Source organism: Lissotriton vulgaris, chromosome 2_1 (genome assembly GCF_964263255.1).
Source record: "Lissotriton vulgaris chromosome 2_1, aLisVul1.2, whole genome shotgun sequence".
Taxonomy (NCBI): Eukaryota; Metazoa; Chordata; class Amphibia; order Caudata; family Salamandridae; genus Lissotriton; species Lissotriton vulgaris.
Window position 1 is genome coordinate 536721313 of NC_141687.1, and position 21370 is coordinate 536742682.

Here is a 21370-nt window from a genome sequence, read left to right on the forward strand (position 1 = left end):
CTAGTCGGTCTTTGAAGGCGGCTTTCTTGGCAGACCGGATTAGTTGGTGGTGTATGCGGGTGGCGTTTTTGAAGGCGTCTCTGGTGTTGGAGTTTGGGTCTTTTTTCCATGCTTTCTCGAGGGAGCGACAGAGTTTCTTGGATTTCTGAAGATCATCGTTGAACCAGGAGGCCTTCTTGCTGCTTAGTTTGTTTTGATGTTTTTTCAACGGTGCTAGGATGTCGGCGCTTTTGGATAGCCATTGGGTGAAGTTAATGGCTGCTTGGTTGGGGTTTGAGGAGTGGACAGGAGGGATTTGGAGGAGCGATGAGGAGATCTGGTTGATGGTGAGTTTGTTCCAATTTCTACGCAGGGTGGGTTGAGGGTGGTAGTGGATTGTGGGCTTATTGTAGAAAAAGTGAACGCAGCTGTGGTCCGTCCAATGAAGAGCTGTGGTGTGGCTGATGCTCTGCGTGAATTTCTTTGTCTGGAGAAAAGATTAAAATGTCATCCTGAAAACATTTGACATAATGTTGCATGTCCTTAAAGAGATGGCGCATGGATCTCTGAAAAACAGATGCCGCCGACGCTAGTCCGAATGGCATCCTCTTAAATTGAAACAGACCTTGGGGTGTGATGAAGTCTGTCATATGCCGCGACTCCTTTGCCAATTCTATCTGGTGGTATGCCGACCTGAGATCAAGAGTAAAGAAAACAGTAGCTCCTCCTAACATGCTCACCACCTCATTGATATTAGGTAATGGATGACAATCAATAATAATATTGGCATTGAGAGGTCAATGCATAAGATTTATCCAGTTTTCGTGCTATAACAACCGGAGAAAGCCATTCTGAAGACTCTATTTCCTCAATTACTCCACCACTTAACATTTCATTCAAAGCCTAACTCTTCTCTGACATTGATAGGGACATTCCTTAACTCTTGTTTAACTGGTGATGTTTGTTTGAGCTTGATAGCATGAGTGAAACCATTAAGTTTCCCTAATTTCTCAGAAAAAAACATCCAAAAATTCCTTTTCAATATCATTCCTCCCTATTTCTTCTTCAACTACCATTACAGATTCTTTGTTGCGAGGTTTAAGGATGATTCCCAATTTTTACTGATCTCTCCAACCTAAGACATTAACACCCTTTTTAGCAACATATAACCTAATAAAATCTGAGCTTCCTTTAAACTCGTCCTGAGAGGCAACATGCCCAATAAAATCAATAGCAGAACCATCAAAACTTTGAGCCACAATATCAGGTGGACACACATCCCCAATAGATTTTTTTGCTCCATATTTTTCATTGAAATAACACTCTGTCATAGTAGTCCAGGGCGAACCCGAATCTGCCATAAGTTCAAGATCCTCATTTAAAAATGTAACCATACACTTAGGATAACTTAATGTCTCTCCTTCAACAATACATACATTTACTAATGAAACCACTATCCCTCCCTCAGCTTGGGAATCATTACTAGATGAATGATTACATTTTGTACATGTAACCCTACAAGGTTGATCACACCTTACATATGAAACCTCACTGTTCTTGTTAGTAAAATCTCTATTTTTATCAAAAATTCTCTTCCTGTCATTTCTACAAGCCTTAGCAAAGTGCCCAAATCTACCACACTTGTTACACTCTTTACCTATAGCTGGGCAAAATTTAAAAGAAGCAACATGATTATTACTACCGCATCTATAACATATCACAGTTTTGGCAACAAATCTCTCTGTTTGAGAATTTTTGGTTGAATTATTCATAGCACATACTTCATCGCAACTCTTGCTACATTTGTCACCTTTGGCATTGACATCCTCAATGGTCTTCATCCATTTGTCGGATTGCTCAAATGCTTTCGCAGTAGCAATAGTATCATGCACATTGAGATTGCCTAATATCCATAGTTGTTCCTGTGTTTTTTTTACCTCTAACATTTACAATAATTTGGTCTCTAATCATCTCATCTGTTATAGCCCCAACATTGCAAGAAATTACAAGTGTTCTGAGGGCAGTTAAAGAATCATCAAATGACTCAGAATCTCTTTGTGCCCTAGTGTAAAACTTGTACCTATTGAGTGCTATGCTGGTGGTAGGTTTAAACCTAGTCTCTATGCGTAATAGTGCCTCATCAAAGGTTCCCAGATCTCCTTGAATAATAGGTAATGTTCTAAATACAGCTTGTCCCTCTGAACTTAAGCAATGAAGAAAAATGTTTTTCTTCCTTTCATTGCCCATTCTTTCTCCATCAATAGCCTTCAAATACATTAAAATCTCTTCCTTGTTCCTAGTCCAAGGAATAGGAGGATCACCTTTGGACTGAAGGAAATTTGGTTGGAGGGTCAAATTGCATAATTGTATGGGCGAAGCAACAACCTAATTATGGATTAAAAGTATAGTATGGACGAAAAAGGTTAAAATTGACATAAACTGCAATACAAATGTAAGTGTATTAAAACATTCCTCCGGTCTCACCGACGTTGACTCCCTTCCTGACTTCAGCCCGATTGAAGCTAAGGTATTCATGGGCGATCTTGGAGATAAAAAAATTTCACGCATTTACCAGACAATGGTCATCCATTGCTCCTCCACCCTCCTTCCGCTGAAGGCGGCCTGGGAGATGGACGTTGGTCAGCTAGATGAGGATGATTGGCATGAGGCCTTGGAATCCCCGAGGGGTGCGGCCATTGCCGTCCGATTCCGATTAATCCAATTTAAAATCCTGCACAGAGCCTACTATACCCGCGAGCGTTTGTGGAAGGCGGGACTGATAGAGTCCCCAGACTGTCTGAGATGCGGGCTGGAGAGGGGTACGTTGCTCCACACGATGTGGTCGTGTCCTAGATTGGTTGGCTTCTGGAGAGGTGTGTGGGACTGCTTATCGGAAGTGTTGGGCTGGACCCTCCCTCGTACCCACCGTCTGGGTCTGCTGCATATTCTAGAGGGGGTTGGTGGCAATATGTACAAGAGACACCTGCTCCTCCTGGGGCTGGTGGTGGCCAAGAGAGACCTAGCCCGAGTATGGAAGGATGTGAGACCCCCCCCCCCTGAGTGCGTGGAGGGCTGGCATAGACTTCTGCATGGGTCTGGAACGACCGATCTTTGAGGCCCGAGGGTGCCCCCGTAAGCACTTTAAGATATGGAAGAGATGGGCGGACTACAGGGGCCTGTCGCTGGACCCCCCGGTGGAACCAGAGGAAGATCTTTAACTCCCTGTGGCCGGACGGCCCCGTTCCCCCCCCACACATACACCTGTCACTTTAAGAATTTTCATCGACACCGTCCATACACACATGCATAGGGTTAGGGTGGGATTCAGGGGAGGGATCTGGGAGTTGGGGATGAGTTGGTAATTTGATGATAAAGACGGAGATGATCGTTTCGTATAACCTTGTGTTGCAATGATTCTTGTCTGAATACTCAATTCTATTTTCTCGATTGTATCGGAATGTCTGATGGTGCCTTCCCGATTGTGGGGGTCCGTCTTATTACATATGCTCATCTTTGTCAATAAACTTGTTGTGAAAAAAAAAAAAAAACATTCCTCCGTAATACAGCATAAATAGTTTTTTATAACAATGTTGTTCTCAACTTAGCTGTGCACATCAGTGTGATGTGCAGCATGAAGAGGGAAGAGTTCACAAAAAAAATTATACGTAACAGTACTGTTAGACCTGTCAGCCTTTTGGTAGTCCCTCCTAATTAATTATTTATTTTGTCCCCTTTTTGCCCTCAAACCCTTTTTATCTTTTTGTGTCTACCGGATTTTTGTGATGTTGACTAGGGGTTAGATGCTCTTTGGCCCGCATAGTCCTTTTTCCTGAGGCCTAGGTGCCTTTTCTGACTAGAAAGTAGGGGATACACAAAATGGTGGACATTAACTGCCATAACTGTTTTCCTCAGAGGATAGACCCATAGGACAATATAGGGACGCTCTTCCAGCTGGTTCTGGAAGCCTGGGGCTAGCCTATAAAAGGGTCAACGCTAGGGCAGCCATTTTAGAAGTGAGAGAAGCCAGAGAGTCCAGCTAGGAGTCCATACCACTAGTCAGGGAGAACAGTGCACTGAGGGCGGGTTGATGGTCCCTTGGGGCTGCTATCCCCTTGCTGTTGATACTTCCCCTGCGTGTAGATCTGACCCTGCTTAGACCCTCTGTAACGGATTGCTGCTCAGGGGCTACCGGAAGAAAGGAACAACAGGACGCTGGGTTCTCCCCCCCCTGTCTCAGTATCCCGATCGTGATCACCAGACCAGCCGTTGCTGAAGGTGGTTCCCTCACCTGTGCTGTGTGCACGGCTCATCAGCTGATTGTTTGCTGACCAGGGATGTGGTGGCTCGAGTTCTGGTGAGCCGCGAGGCCCACGTCTAGCTGTGAGGCATCAGGGCTCAAGGAAAGTCCTGAAGTAGTGTCGTCGCTGGATCGGCTGCTGAGTGGAGTGAGCGGAGCTGCGTCTGTCTTCCGCGCAGGCTCAGTGGCGCGGAGTCTGGAAGAAGCGACTCGCTGTAGGTGAGAGGCGGCGTCTGACTCCTGCGCAGGGCCTGAAGCGCGGCCCTTCGAAGAAGTGTCCCAGCGTGTGCGCGGTTCGTGAGGAGGTGCCTGACAGAGGCGCGTCAGCGTCTCCTCTCTGCTCAGGTCTTGTGGGTGAGTCGGCCGGCGGGAGGAGCAAGCATCGGCGAGTGTGGGCGGAGATCTTCCCTTTCCCCCCGGGAGTCAGCCGCTGGAGGCCTGTGTTGTCCAGGGAGGGCAGCGCAGGGTGGAGCCTGGATTCTCCGATCGGCCAAAGCCCCAGACCCGCTTGTTCCCCAACGAAGTGCAAAGTAAGTGGGAAGGGGGAGGCTGGGCGATCGTAAAGAGCCTTTGGTCACTCGAGATAGGTTGGGCTCAGTCAGCAGGCAGAGGAACCAGGTGGGAAGAGTCCCCGGAGGAAGTCTAACTGTACTGTGAGCTGGCACCAGCGAGTGGGGAAGGTGTATTTGCTCAGGTGTCATTTTATCTAGACTTGGGCCAATCTGAAGGTGGAAGTACAGAAGATAACTTAAAGAAAGCGCAGACTGTACTATTTTAGATAGGAGGCGAGGAATCTTGATGGTGCAGCGCCTGTCTCCTTAATGATTCTGCCCTCATAGAAGGAGAAGCCTTCCTAATAGCTCAAAGCCAATTCACAGGAGGTTCCTGAACTGTGTTTTGAACGATAACTGTGAGCTGAATGTAAGGAAAGAATTGGAGGGTCCATGTTGTCTTGCAATTAACCTACTGGCTGTTAACTTCTTGAATCCTTCCTCAAATTTTCAATACAGCTATTTACCTTCTACTAGTAAATGTAATGAGTTTATGAAGAATTTTCTGTCTTGACAATCTAAAAAGTGCCAGGGAAGAATTGTTTTTGAATTGTGTGTCAATGCCTTCATAAATGTTTACAAATACAGGTACTACAGAGAAACAATCCAGATGTTGATTTGAAGAATTGTATGCAACTACAAAACTAATTCAAGAAAGGATAAAGCTTTTCTACTTTTATAAAAAGTAAGGTGTAATGTCATTTTTGGATGGATGGGCATTGAGTTACTGAGTGGGTGTGACGCAAACTTTGCACATGTACTTCGGAGTTAAGCCTTGCCATTTAGTGCCAAGCTACCCTATGTGACTTGGGTGTTCCCTAGGTCCAACAAGTATCTTACGAGGGAGTTCACCCTTTACAATTCCAAATATAGTATGCAGACATTGACCAAACGTACAAAGAAAAATAAGCGCACTATCGAGTGCATCGATGTCGATTCAACTGTTCTGTCAAACGCCTCAACTTCAGCAAATGTCAACACTGTCGAGCGATGATAATTCCACAAATAAGATACTCCCAATATATCGGTCCATGATTACGTAGATACGCTACGTTACGTCTTGACATCTACGTGATGATGTAGACAGGCTGGGACATAACACGACTACGGAATCCAGAGCGCCGAAGAAACAGGACATGGAACACCTCGCGTCATTAAGCCTGAATAATAGATGGCAAACACGCTTCAGGTTTCCATGGATCCAGGTAAGATCGCGCTGTGAGTTGCTCGCCTTAGTAAGTTGTTGATTGTTGAAAGATGCTGCATTCCCAAAAATACGCCACACGGTAGAAAAATCGTAGAAAGTTCATAGAAATACGTAGCGGTGGATAACAACTAAAATATTCCTAGTATTGGTAAAGGTATAAATTCAAAATGAAGTGCAGATAAAAAGTAACAAAAAAATATATCACGTCCAAAAGTAGAATGTACCACTCCTGTGCCCCAAAAGAGTAGTAGGTACCTTGATCCTCGTCCCCAATGTAAAATGCCAAGTAAAATAAGTTACAAATTCCAAAAGGTAAAACAGGACTTTAATGAAAGAGGCTCTGGACTGCTCCATACAGGTCTCTAGGCAGAATGAATCCAGAGAACATCGAGGGATTACAATTCTAATTGGAATTCACTAAGTGAGTAGCGGGTGCCACAATTAAAAGTATACAAGAAATTAAAGGGAAAGATACAGGGAAAAAAGGAACATAAAGGAATAACAATGCAACAAAGACATCTGGAAGAATGAAAGCATTCGAATTAATGGACAAGCACTTTCTTGGCCTGAATGGAGCTCAAGAGGAATCTTAATCTTAGATCAACTTATAGTAGGTGGTGAACTGAAATCTTTTGAGATTCTCTGTGAAGAATTTGATCTTCCTTTACATCAGACTTCGAGATATTTACAATTTCAACATTGTCTGAAGAGATGTCTTGGCCTCACCCCTTGGACACTGCAAACTTCGGCGATTTTGACTTTTCTTTGCACTTGGGGCCGACATAAAGGTGTCATGTCAGGTTTATATAGATCTCTGATTAACCATTTATATTCGCAGCCACTTCTTGCTACTCTCCGTGATAAATGGCAGGAACGGCTTCATATCACCATAGATGAAGGTACCTGGCCAGACATATTGGAAGCCCTGGATAAGGGCACTTGTGAAGCACGAATGAAGTTCTGTGTTTTTAAAACTTTACATGATTGGCATTGGACTCCCTTAAAGTTACAACGAGCTGGATTATCATCGCATTCTAGGTGTTGGGGATGCTCTGAAGCTAATTGTGACCTCCTGCATATAATTTTTGAATGTCCTTTTATAAAACAATTTTGGCAGCAAATAGGATCTACACTACTAGAAACTATTCCTCTAGGTGTTGGGGATGCTCTGAAGCTAATTGTGACCTCCTGCATATAATTTTTGAATGTCCTTTTATAAAAAATTTTGGCAGCAAATAGGATCTACACTACTAGAAACTATTCCTCTCACACCTGCCAATATTTTGCTACATGACTTTAGAAGTTTTCCTTCTATTTCACAACCTCAAAGTCGACTCTTACACACTGCACTTACTGCTGCTAATCTTTGTGTTTTAAGGCTGTGGCAATCACCTAGCCCTCCCTCCAAAGAGGACTAGATGGTTGCGATGATACAGACAGCATCCTATGAAAAGGTAATTTATAGGATACAAGACCAAGAACAAATATTCCAGCAGGTGTGGACCCCCTTTCTTTGCGATTCCTGAAATTCGAATTCTCTTTTCTTTCCCTCCCTATATATAGCTTTTTCCCTTCTTCTTTTTCCCCTTTCCCTCCTTTTTTCCTCTTCCTTAATATATTACAGGTGTATATAATTTGTCACATACTGATTTATATTTATTATATTGTTTTGTAACCTATGAAATTGCCTATCTTTGAACTCCAATAAAAAATTATGACACAAAAAAAATGCAACAAAGATGTAATACTTCCATACTTATTCCATCATGAGAAATCTGACCTGCAATTCTCTTCCATTAAAGTTCACTTGGCAGCTCTTTCTGCATACAGGAAATGTCCTTCACAAACTTTTTTTTTTAATCCCTGTCATCAAGGATTTCTTAGAGGGTTTGAAAAAAGTTTTTCCTCCCAATAGGCGCCCTTTCCCTCCATGAGAGCTTAATGTAGTCCTTCCACGCCTTATGCAGGACCCCTTCAAGCCCATACGCAAAGCATCTCTCCAACACCTGAAAACCGCTTTTCTTGTAGTAATAACATCAGCACGCAGGGTTAGCATGATCCAAGCATTATGTTCTCACAAACCATACACAGTCTTCCACTCTTCCAAAGTGGTTATGAGGACTCATCCGAAATTCCTTCCTAAGATTATTTCCAATATCCATGTTAACTAAACTATTTAATTACCCACATTCTTTCAGAACCCCTCTACTCCAGCTGAGGGAACACTTAATTCCCTAGATGTAAGGAGAGTTTTAAAGTTTTCTCTTGATAAAACATAAGACATCTGCTGATCATACCTATTATTTGTTTATTATGGTCTGATCCGTACAGGTCTAGCAACTTCCAAACTGTCTATTTCAACATTAATTGTTTCTTGCACCCTGTTATGCTATCAGAATGCTAATAAACTAATCGCTGCTAGACCTAAAGCACATTCCACTATGTGTAAAGCAGCCACTGCTGCCCTAATGAGGAATATCCCCATTGCGGAGATTAGCAAGGCAGCTACATGAAGGTCTGTTAACACATTCACCATCCCTTTCTGCCTGGACTCTGATGTTAGGACAGATGCTCAAGTTGGGCAGGCTTCCCTCAGAAATCTATTTGCTTAAAGGGCTACTGTAGTTTACTCTCTGTCTTCTCCACCACTTTAGATAGGGATGGGCTTGCTACTCTATTCAACGCTTATGACTATACATGGAAATCCCCAATGAGAGAAGGATTTGTTTCTCACGTGTAACTCCAGTGCTCTTGTAAGGGAATTTCTGTGATGGTCATGAACAGCCCTCCCTCCTCCCCGGTGGAGTAGTCAAAAGTATTCATGGGACCTATTTGCTGTTGTGGGTCACTCTCCTCCTCATGATTCAGGCATAGGAGCGCGCCAAACTCAGTTGGAAAAGCGAGATGTCATCGTCACTATTGAATGTTATGCGGCTCAGTTTTCACTTGAAGTAGCTTATGGGGGCTGCATTGGACTACATGCCAAAAATAGTGATTCTGTGCCTTATATGTCAGTCACAGACACACTTATTTCTCTTCATTTGGACGAAGCTCTCCATAATTAATTTGGGCTTCTTCAGAGGATCGGGTCAGTGCCCTTTAGATTGACATATAGACGTTGGCTGCCTGCGGTACCGGCTTCATGCCCAAATTTTCTATTTTTGTTAATTGTCATCTATTTTTTCGCAGACTTTGTGTGTCTTTCCTATACATCCGGTACACTGTTCTATGGTGATGCCGGGTACATATACTGTTGGATTTTAGATAAGGAATAGATCCAGATATGGCTCTTTTCCGCTTAGCATGCCTATACCTGCTAAATACTTAGAATGGATCTGAGCACACTCTCCTTGGGGAACCAAGACTCTCTCCCCTAACTTTTTATCCATCTTCCACACTTGTTTCATCTTTGTACTTGAGCTCGATAATGGTGTTTTTCTTCTCTTTGGTGATCTACTCCGCACATTAGAACTACATCACAGGATGTCTTTCTCGCACATATGGCACTTTTTTGGGGAGTGATTAGCTAATTTGGACCTTTTCCAAGAGGGCATTGCATCAATGATATATTCTTAACTGTACTTTCTATTGTATATTGAAAGATTTTAATTGCATTTAAATAATTTGCCACCTTGTAAAAGTCCTGCTGGATGAAAAAAGTGTCGGCTGCCATTGTTTTTTGTATTTGGGCATTTGAAAACAAGAAGAAAATAAAAGAATAAAAAATATCTGATGGACTTACTCTGACTACAATCTATGATACTACCTATTCTACGATGTTTTGGGACTGACTCTGTGTGCCTCGGCATTTGTGTATGGTATTCATGGGACCTATACATCTCCAGGACACCTCTGCGACACCACATGACAGCTCTGAATTTACTGGATTTATACTTCCACATTCCCACCCTTCCATCAAAGATCTCCCATTTAGCTTCAGATCAGCTTACTGCATTTTTACCTACTGCCTAGTGGCAGCTTTTTTTAGGAAGGAGGTCATCAGGTATTCACCTTCTTTGACACCTGGTTGATAAAAGCACCAATAGCATTTTAGGCATCCAAAGCCACAGAGGCTTGCCTAAAGTTGTTTCACAAACTAAGTCTCATTATGAATTATCAAAGATCATCAACTCCTCCATCCTGTTCTTGGTTGCAACACGAAATATTGTCCAAGCCAAAGACTTTCTATCCCAAGACAAGCAACGTAGGCTGTTTGAACTGGCCTTACCGGAACAGCTACAAAAACAATAGATTCAAACAAAAGAATCATTCTAGGGCCTGGTGATCTTAACACAGGCAGGATGGAATCTCTAGCCTGGTGGTCCCAGACCTCCCACCCATCAGAGGACCTCACGTTCTTACCTCAAATACCACATTTTGTAATGACTACGAATGCCTCTCTGGAGAGCTGGGGCGGTCATGTACAGAACCTGCAAATTCAAGGAAAGTGATCTCCACTCCAAAAGACCATATATACCAATCACCTGGAACTCAAAGCCACCTATCTGCGCCTTCCGACCAATGAGTCGGTGTGGATCTCGACATTTTTCAGCAGTACCTCTGCGCGGACGTCACTTTCTTCTTTTCCTTGCTATAACGTGGATCCAGAGAAGTGGTTCCTCAGGTCGATTTTTGGGCACCTGGTGTTGGTGGAACAGTGTGTCTTTGTCTAATGTCGACAGGTTTCAAACCTTGTGGGTCTTGTAGCCGACATATGTCGGTGATGGACCAGCATACAATTTGTATATGGTGTTTAGGAGAGCACCACAATGCCGAGAATTGTGGTTCCTGCCAGAAACTAAAACCGAAGTCGTTAAAATAGCGTTTTTTGAAGTTGATGGCGATTCTTGTGTTGTGATCCTCAAGGGGCTTTCCAGCCTCAGTCTTCGTCTCAGGAGGAGCATTTGCGAGGTCAATCTAGGAGCTGAAACTGGTCTGGAGGATGTAGTTCTCCAGGGAAGTTGAAAGGTAAAGGACGGTTGAAGTCACAGCTTTCTCTGACTTCACTGCTTGGAGAGTCCATCTCCCATGGCCTCATCCCACTCGTCTGCTGAAGAAGCAGTACACAACTCCGCATCGCGTCTCCCCTTGTTTTCCGGGAGCCGGGACATTGATGGCTCTGATGAGGGAATATTATGATTCCTTACACCTCATCTTTGGGACCACATCTCTCTCTGGAGCACCTCTAGGCCCCAAGGAGGTGAGTGGGGCGCCGGTGGAGGAATTGTCCTCGGTGACGGTTGGGCCATCGGAGTCGATGGATCTGTGCCGGTCAGCTGGCGTCGCTTTGGTGCAGGCTCAAAGTCCTTTGGGATCTTTGCCTATGACTCCGGTCTTTGACCAACCGATTCAAACATTGACGTCAGCGGTCGAAGGCGCCTCTCCTCCCCCAGTAGACTTCATGATGGCGCCTGTGTGGCATCATGCAGCATTGGCTGCTGAGTCGACTATGCAACCTGAGGGGATTGTAGTTTCAGGAAGAAGCAATGGGAGGTCCATCTGTATCGACTAAGGCAGGACTTTTTTAGCCCATTTCCGACGCCAATGTGTTTTTCAACTGGAGGAGAGCTAATTTACAGCTCTTGGTGAGGCTAGTGGGCTGGATTCTTTGTCAGCCTTGGGGTTGCTTTCTCCCCTTAGTCTTGCCACGGAGGCAACTTCTTTCTTAGCAGACATGCTGAGGAAAGTGGCTACAGTTTTAGACTTGTCACTGTTCACGGGGCAAAGGTCTACAGACCCTTTGTTTGAAATCCTTTGCCAGGGACAGGCAGGAGAAGAGACTGTCCTTCGTATAGTGAGGCCCTAATTGACATTTTGTTAGGTACTTGGGCCAAGCCTGAGTCGGGGATCTCCGTGGACCGTGATAGTGTGCATAGGCATTTGCCTGCACCTGGGGACCCAGTTTGTTTGCATAGACATCTTTCCACTTGTGGCCTCCTGACTCAGGCTGCAACGTCTCCTCAGGATGTAGATTCTACTCCTAAGACTCCAGTGGGTAAGGATTCTGGGGGTTGTGATGCTTGTGGTAAGCACAAATTTGCTTCAGCCAACTCAGCATTGAGAGCCCCAACACATCTTGTGTGCTGGGGCATTTTTCCTATGCTTTATAAATTCTTAACAGGACATGCTCCCATCTCTTCCAGTAACCTCTGTGCTGAGGTAGACAATTAGATTAGAGATGTTCAGCAGGCTGCTAGGTTTACCATAAGGTGTGGCATGGACACAACGGATTATGTGGGTCATACCATGGCACCTGCAGTGGCGCTCAGGCGTCGGGCTTGGTTGGCATCTACTGGCTTTTCGGAAGCTGCCCAGTCGGCTTTGGCCGACATAGCATTTGATGGTGCCCGTCTTTTTGGTGATCAGGCAGATGCGGAGTTAAGACCATGGAAGACGGAGAACTACAGAGTCATAGTCCTGCTTTTTCTGTCACTATGTTGCTTTGCTTGTCCCTAGGCTTGGGATATATGCTTTTGTTCGTCTAGGAGTGACCTTATTAGGATGCTATATTTGGCAAGTTTCGGTTTCAGTTCTACCACATGTATTCTGGTGAGGAGCCTTGGTTATAACCTCAGTACCATATTCTTTTTTATTGTGTATTGATTTAGATGACTGAAGGAGGTTCCCTGGCCTCTGAGGATGAGCTTTCTGCTCAAGAGGCTATCACTAAGAGAGGTGACTTCCTGTATGGAAGCAAATCTGTCACATGCTTCTTCGAAGCAGTTCAGTATGCATGGCTTTCTTCTTCAGTGTTTCTTTAGAGACATGTTATGTTATGTTATGTTATGTTAATGGTTTTTATACCGCGCACAGCTGCCCCAGCAAAGGGGCGTCCTGGCGCCAAAAAAGGTAAACACAACATCACAAAATGCAGCAGAGTCAGTTAATTTTATTAAAAAGAAAAGTTTTGATGACACGTCTGAACCTGGTTAAATCTTCCAAAGCACGGATGTCATTAGGGAGAGCGTTCCAAAGCTTAGCGGCTACTACTCGGAAGGAGCGGCCTCCAATCCTGCTCAGCAAAAAGCGAGGAACAACAGCCAAATTCTGGCCCATCGATCTCAAAGAGCGAGAGGGGACATATGGGGTCAGAAGGTTCATGAGAATAGGTGGAGCCATGCCTTTCAAAATTTTAAAGGCCAGGCAGAGCACCTTAAACTCAATCCGCCGAGCAACAGGCAACCAATGGAGTGTTTGCAATGCTCTGGACACTGAGCAACGTTTGGGCAGCCCAAATATCGCTCTAGCGGCGGCATTCTGCACTCGTTGTAGCCGCAGAAGTTCAGCCTTGTTCGTGCCTGCTAGCAGAGCACTGGCATAATCTATCCTGGATAGTACCGAGGCCTGGACCACAAGCTGTCTAGTGGGGGCATCGAAGAATTTAAGCACCGGCCTGATGCCCCTAATAATGCCAAAACAAGAGGCAGCCACCCTCTTAGTCTGGCAAGTGAAGCTAAGTGAAGGGTCCAGCCAGACCCCGAGGTTTTTTAACTCCATAGCGGGAGAGGGGATCATTCCTAACTCGGGGGGCCACCAGCTGTCATTCCAGCATCCAGGTTGCTTCCCAAACACCATCACCTCTGTCTTCTTTGTGTTCAATTGGAGACAATTCTGGTTCATCCAATTGGCCACCGAGCGTAGCCCCTCACAGAAGTTGAGGGCGTCCATGGCTGAGTCCCCACTTAGTGTGACCGCCAGCTGCGTATCATCCGCATAGGACACCATTGTCATGCCCCAGCGTTTGACTACCGCAGCCAGCGGCCTCACATAAAGATTGAAGAGAGTGGGGCTCAGAGATGATCCCTGTGGGACCCCCAAGGTGAGTGGGTGAGAGGTGGATTTACCGGGTGGTATCGCAACCTGAAAAGATCTATTGGAAAGGAAGGCGCGGAACCAGCCTAGTGCCAGCCCCCTAACCCCAGCTTCCTCTAACCGCCGCAACAGGATTTCGTGGGACACCGTATCAAAGGCGGCACTCAGATCTAACAACAGGAGTGCCGCTGTTTGTCCGGTGTCCAGCACGGAGCGCAGATGTTCAACCATGTATAACAAGGCAGTCTCCGTGCTGTGGCCTGTACGAAAACCATTTTGCGTGGGATCCAAGATGTTAGCTTTGGCAAGATGGTCGGCCAGGATGCCATTCACGTGGGCTTCGGTGACTTTAGCAGCCCACGGCAGCAGAGAGATGGGGCGATAGTTCTCAGGTTTTATAGGATCTAGGGTAGGCTTTTTTAGGATGGGGGTAACTACCGCTTGCTTCCACTTGGTGGGTACAATCCCTGAACCCAGTGACATATTAATAAGGGCAAGCAAGGGTGCGCGACATGTGGCCTGCATGTTTTTAAATAGGGCCGGTTTGAGGGGGTCTGCAGGGGAGCCAGATTTAATTTTTTGGCTCAGTAAATCAAAACCCTCCTCAGATAGGGGGGCCAAAAAATCCAGGATCCTATCATTGATCTTAGGACAATCAGATGAATCCGAGCGGTGCACAATAGTTGGAAAGGTGTGGTAGATTACTTGCACCTTTTGAACAAAGAACAAGGCCAGACTCTCGCAGTGAGAGTCAGTGCAGATTTCTGCCGCGGAGGCCCTCTTAGTTGTAAGGTCCTTTAGGACCTTGAAGATTAGTTTGGAGGGATTAGGGCTGTTCCGGAACTCCTGCGCATAAAATGCGGCACGTGTTCGACAAACCGCTCTGTGATATGCCTTGGATAGAGTAAGGTAGCAGGTTTTGAGCGCGGGATCATAGGCTTTCCTCCATCGCCTTTCTGCTTGCCTACACTCTCTCTTGAGAGACGACAAGGTCTCATCATACCACGGGCTATGGGCCTTGGTCCGGCACTTGGAACGTACAAGGGGAATAAGAGAGTCCAAGGCCGTGCCAATCCAAGTACAGAATGAATTATACCCACAATCAGCATTGGAGAGAAGAGGTAGGGGTGTTTTTCCTAATAAAAGGTAGAAGTCTTCAAGTTTTAATTTACTCCACTGGCGGGAGAGAGAGGTTTTATTCTGTGCCACAAAAAGAGAATCTACCACAGGGATAACTGCCTTCACCAGCATATGGTCTGTCCATGACAACTGAACAGGTTGGCATAAAGTAATGTCCTCTAAGGAGGTGAAGAACGGGTCCAGTATGTGTCCGCCAGAGTGGGTGGGGGACAGCACTCTCTGTAGGAGCTGCAAGGCTTCAAGATCTGCTAGGCAGCTCTTAATGGAGGATTGGGATGGACAGTCAAAGTGCAAGTTGAGGTCACCTACCACATTGAAATTTGCACAACCAAGAGCTTCTATGCTAATGACGTCCGGGAGAGCGGCCCTAAAGGCAGCATCGCAGCCCGGAGGCCGATATATTAGAAGACCTGAAAAGCTATAGCAATGGGACAGAGAGATTCTAAAGCGAGCACATTCGCAACCTGGAAGTTTTAGTTCTTTCCATTCACAAGGAAAGCGGCGTTTCACCGCCATTGCAATTCCACCACCTCTGGAACCGCGGTTGAGAGTTGCCACGGTATAGTCAGGGGGGAAGGCAAGGTTTAAAATCGCAGTGTCAGCATCTTGTAGCCATGTCTCGGTCATAAAAAACACATCAGGGGAGTCATTGGTGACAATATCAAAGATCTCCGCCTGATGTTTGACCAGAGATCTGACATTGAGGCTATATATACTGGCAGTATTCACCCCCGACATATTGTTATACCAGTTGTAGGCTGATGTGTAAGGACTTTTTTGGTTCTACTCTTCGAGTAAAAGGGAACTTCAGCAAGTTGAAGTGTTGGTCTGGCTCAGAATATATGCTTTGCATTCTTTTAATGCTATTTGCTTGTGAGTTCTTCCTTTATGGCAAAGGAGCAGTGTCTGGTGAAGGTATAAATATTACTTCAACTGCAGGCAATTCCTATCCCTGCTCCATATTGTGGTGCTGTAAATTGGAAGCCAAAAGGTTTGTGATGCCCGAGTTGGGTCAACTTGATGGCTTTTAGCCCTTGACCTCAGACAATATGTCCTAGATGTCAGGCCATTTTGGTCCCCGACAAGGCCGCCAATCACCCATAAAAGTCTTGATACCGGGTGAGACACTTTTATAATAGGATGATTCTTATGTTTACTTTATAGTAAGCTTTTCGTCTTCCTATGATGTTTTTGATATATGTGGTACTGTCTATTCGACATTACCTGTCTTCTGAAGTAGATTTACTTATTACTTTCTGAATTTCACAATTTGTGAGGAATCATGACTGTTGTTTCTTGTGGTATCAGTTGTTTATGATATCATTTGTCAGGCAGCTTTTTCTTACGGCATGTCACCTACAGTGTTGTGCTGGTGACGTAGTACACTTTTTTCACTGGGTTCTATAATTTTGCTGAACCTCTCAATTCAGAGTAGCTTTTTTTTAGTATATGGTGTATACATGATTTAATGTGCTGATGTGTTTCTCAAGCTAAAAACTCTTTAGGTTTTTTAAATCTTGATTCCTCAATCCATCAGTTATTCTCTTGCTGGCACCAAGAAACGCCTTGGGTGTACAACCACTTAATAAATGTCCTGACCTGTAACATAACATAACACAACTTCATAAAGATTAACACTTTAACAACTCCCCGTTGCCTTAACATAACAACGGATAATTATTCGGAAGCACGTGAATCAATGAAACTTACCAGTGCCGGAGAAATGTATTTATACTTTAATATCTTTATCCAATTTCTGCCATAATTTGTTCCTTGCAGGGTAGTATCCCACCAGATTGTGTTTCAGGATACCCATGTATAAATGTGCTTCAAATGAAGCCAACATTATGCTGGGCAGTTTGCAACTCTTGGGTGGTTGAGCGACCACCTCCACTTGTTATTGTTGCAGAATGCACTTGTTGGCGAGTCCATTCTCTAGAGTATACATACTCCCTGCCTGCTCCTCTTCCTTATGGGCATTCCTCATATTCTGGCTCTCCAAAACCGTTAATATATCATAGGAAGTATAGGTGGGTAAAAGAGTGGTCCCTAGGTTCATTTGAGTACTACCAAATGAAATCAGCATATCACATTCTATTAATCTGGTACATGCTTCTCTTGTGCTCCCATTGCTCAATCGTTCTCCTCTCTCTTATTAGTTTTTCCCACTGGACATGTGACTAGCGACGAAGCACCAGAGGTTGAGCAAAACGAATTTGAAACGCCTGAGGAGAAAAAAGGTAAGCTATTTTATTTCTTTTTAGAACAAGTGAAATGCTTCTCTGGAAAAATAATGTTGCAAACACAAGGAGATGATGAACGGAGCGCTGAAACTTTTTAGACACTCACCCTCAGTCACAGATCTGGGTTGAATACATCATTGTTCTTTAGCTCACTTCACCACCTCAGCTCAGACCCAGCTATATGCAAATCAGTCTTGACCTTGTGCCTCACCGGACCAGCCCAGCCCGAAGTGCAAAGCCAGGTCTTCCCTGAAACCGAAACAAGCATCCTGGGGCTGGTTTCTGGGTAACACCCCTCTTCAGCCAGGCAAGCTTGAATCCAGTGGCAAAGTGAGCAAGGGACCCACGTCTGGGCATACCCTGCCAACCTAGGGCGAAGAAAGCAAAGACAATGAAATGATTGACAGAACTTTTCAGACACGCACCCCCAGTCACAGATCTTTGTAAATCCATCATCGTTCTTTAGCTCACTTCGCCACCTCAGTTCAGACCTAGCTATATGCAAATTGGTCTTGACCCTGTGCCTAATTGGACCAGTCCAATCCGAACTGCCAAAGCCAGGTCTTCCCTGAACTGGAAACAAGCATCCTGGGGCCGGTTTCGAGGGTAACACCCCTCTTCAGCCAGGATAGCTTGAATCCAGTGGCAAAGTGAGCAAGGGACCCATGTCTGGGCATACCCTGCCAACGTAGGGCTAACAAAGCAAACACAAGGAGATGATGGACTGAGTGCTGAAACTTTTCTGGGTTGAATCCATCATTGTTCTTCAGCTCTCTTCGCCACCTCAGTTCAGACCCAGCTATATGCAAATTAGTCTTGACCCTGTGCCTCATGGGAACAGTCCAGCTCGATCCACCATGCCAGGTCTTCTCTGAACCGGAAACAAGCAGCCTGGGACCTGGTTCGGGGTAACACCCCTCTTCAACCAGGCTAGAAAAAGAATGCTGCCCTTCATTACCTAAAATATTGTCACTGGCAAAAATGAAATAAAAACGATTTTGCAGGCGTTTTGCAGTTCATGAAATAAAGGATGGAACTAAACTGTTTTTGCTGAATCTTTCAAATGAAAAATTGTGTAAAACCCAGTTATGATAAAATAAATTAAAGAATCTGATTTTGATTTTTGTTTACAAACTGCTTATTTTACGATTGAAAAGAGAACAACATATGATTGGTTGATTTCGTATCCCCTAAACACCAAATGTATAACAGAATTGGTAGACTCTATTTTGTGAAATACATTTATGTTACCTTTCTTATTCCATAAGCAGTAGAAATTGTGATGCATGTATTTTCTCCAAATTCTGTTGTCATGGGGGAGAAGGGCACTAAGTTTTCTACTTGACTTCTTACTTTAAAGCCCTGAGGTAAGGACAATCCAAGCTGCTGGTGCATAAATTTAACCACGTTGACTCACCAGTGCCTCTGAAAAATGACCACTAGTTAGGAGAAAAAAAACAAGAGGAAAAAAACAACAGAAGGTGAGGTTAATGTAAGATACATCTGGATTCAAAACAGTCCTAACCAGTAGGGAAATTTTCATCAGAATAAATAGAGCCACAAAATGTCTTAATGAAGATGCTTCGCTGGAACAAACAGGAGAAGGATCAAAATCCAAAAAGAGAAAAAAGAGGAAAAGTCAATGGAAGTGAGGATGAATCCCCAAAGGCAAAAAGATACTGTAAAGTGTTGTGGCTGTCTGATTCATGACAGTAGTGCCTTAATGCAACCTGGGGCTTTCATGGTAGAATGGTACCATTTGCCATTTTATTCTTGGCGTCCTCGGCCTGCAGTTATAAGCAGATGCCATCTTGGCTTACTGCTGCCACCCACTGGAGATATTTCCCTGTGCTTAGCAACACTGCTAAGCCTCGTTTCCCTACTCATAACCATCCCCATTCTGCCCAATCCATTCTGCCACCATGCTTCCATCAGCCTGGGCGAACGCACAGTAGGGACAGCTTTGAACCTGTGTGCCCTGAGTAGCAAGAAATAGCAGGAGCATGACCTCATTCTCTAACATCCTGGTAGAGCACGAGTCTGGTGTAGGGTGCCAGCACAATTCTTATTTCTATAACCCAAAGTTTGAGATGTCCCAGCGCAGATTGTGTAGTACTGCAAGATATTCAACGCTAAGCCCAAACACCTGAATAGTGGTTGGTTCAACCCACACCCATGGTCCACCTCATAGTACCTCCCTACTAAAGAGTTTTTCAGTTGAGCCTTTTTTCATTTCCAACAGAACTGTGTATGTACTACCCACACCTGGGTAATTTCTAAGATTAGTTTGCTATAACCATTGTTGTAATGAGAAATCGTTTGGACTTCTCTCCATTTGATGCTTTTTTTTTTAGCTAATTCTCATTCCTTTTCTAACATGCTTTATAACTTTACAAACTGTGCTTTATAGTCCCTCCTTTTCCATTTAAGATCCCTGTTTAGCTTATCTAAAATACATGGGCCTGACAGATGGACAAATATCTACTCTCTACCCCATTGGCTACAAGATACCTCCAAACATATTTCTGATTTTCTCTCTGAATCTGTGGGAAGACCCATCTCAAGGCTATCTGTAGTTGACATCAAAGCAAAGAAAGGGGACATCCGTGTGTGTTATTTAACCTCAAAATTCTAGTTCCAGAATTCTGAAGCGATTATTGTCTCCTAAGGTTCGCTCTGGGGCTAAAACCAGATGCTGGCAAAATCTGCTTTATATCATAGTAGAGAGTAATACCACGAATCCACGACTGTAGTGTCTGTTAATCCTCAGCTCCATGAACTCATTTACGATGCTGATGTCATATCTTGTGACTGTCATACTAGCAGTACTTCTCTAAAATGCAGGGACCTGGCACCCAGCCATACTCTGAGGGAGTGTAGTGTGAAGACTATATGACCTCTGTGAGATTTAACATTTATTGTATTTATTTTGGCCTCCACCCTTTCACACTTTCAAACAATGCAAACCGGTGCATAGAACACAAACAGTAAAATAGTTAAAAACATTTGAGGCAGGGATACTGGTATTGAGTTCCTAGAGTAGTTTAATCCACCTGAGCTAATAAAGTGTATCATGTCCTAATCTCGACCCTCGTAGTTTACATCCAGCATGCCTAGATTGAAGCTTTACAGGTGGCATTCAGATTACATCTCCATGTAGTATTTGGTTCTGCCTGCAAAAATGTGTCCTTTATTTGCCAGCTCTCTCCTTAATATCTGTGTCGTTGTGGCTACAAGTTACCATCCAGTAAAGAGCAGGGTCTCTTGCTGTGTTCCTTGCGCCTCCTTGACAACAAGCCAGCGGATCATTTTTTAGTCAAGTTGCATTGTAGAGTGGGCAACGCAGGATGAAAGTCTTCTTTCTACCCTAATATACATGCTGCAGCCAACTTCGAGTTGAAAGTTGGCCACTTTTGTCCAAGGCAAATAGCCTTCGTTCCCACTGATTTGTGAGATTCGTAAATAGGGCTGGAGTATTTGGAGACGTCAAATAGCTTGTTTTGTGCAAAGTGTTTTTCAGGCGCTTACCATGTCATATAATGCTGTTGAGCCACGAACAGCTTCTTTACTGCAGCCTGTATACTTCTTGACAGTACAGCGTCTGGGATTGTCTCTGGGGTTTCTAAAGTCTAAGCTTAGCTATTCAGCTTCAATTTTCCTTAGTTGCATTTACTTAGATTGTATATCATGTGCTTGTGTTCTTCCCAAGCAGTATCCCAGGTGATTGTGTGGCATATGACGTTTCAGTCCATATTTTATTACAGCAATCTATATAATTCATGCATGGTTTTATAACCGACGTCAGTTTCCAGGGCTGTGGTGGAATAGTGGTTTAGTATATGGAGACCCTTTTTCCAGACGTTTATATCATGTGAGACAGTTTTATCTCCATTTCTGTCAGTGCTCCAGGGTACAGCTCCATTCGTGATCTGACTTCTCCCTTTCGCTTGTACAACTCTGTCAATCTGCGAGGAGAGCCTGTGGCCTTGTGTGAAGGAAATCTGAGGATGACTTTTAACTTGGTTCAGATTTCTGCACTGTTTGTTGATATGCTCTTGCCAGCTTAGTTTACTGGCCAGTGTTTACCCAAGATATTAGAAAGCATATACTTCTTCCAGCTTAACAACCCCAAAATAAAGCT

At 44.3% G+C, this 21370-nt stretch overlaps 1 protein-coding gene across 1 annotated transcript in view; it reads left to right on the forward strand.

Moving 5' to 3' along the window:
• The window catches only part of NME9 (NME/NM23 family member 9), a 703404-nt gene that overhangs the window by 612711 nt on the left and 69323 nt on the right, over positions 1-21370 (forward strand). Inside the window, exon 21 of the mRNA XM_086955486.1 lies at positions 17146-17226. Coding sequence (XP_086811612.1) covers positions 17146-17226 — 81 coding nt within the window. The remainder of the gene's footprint in view (positions 1-17145; positions 17227-21370) is intronic.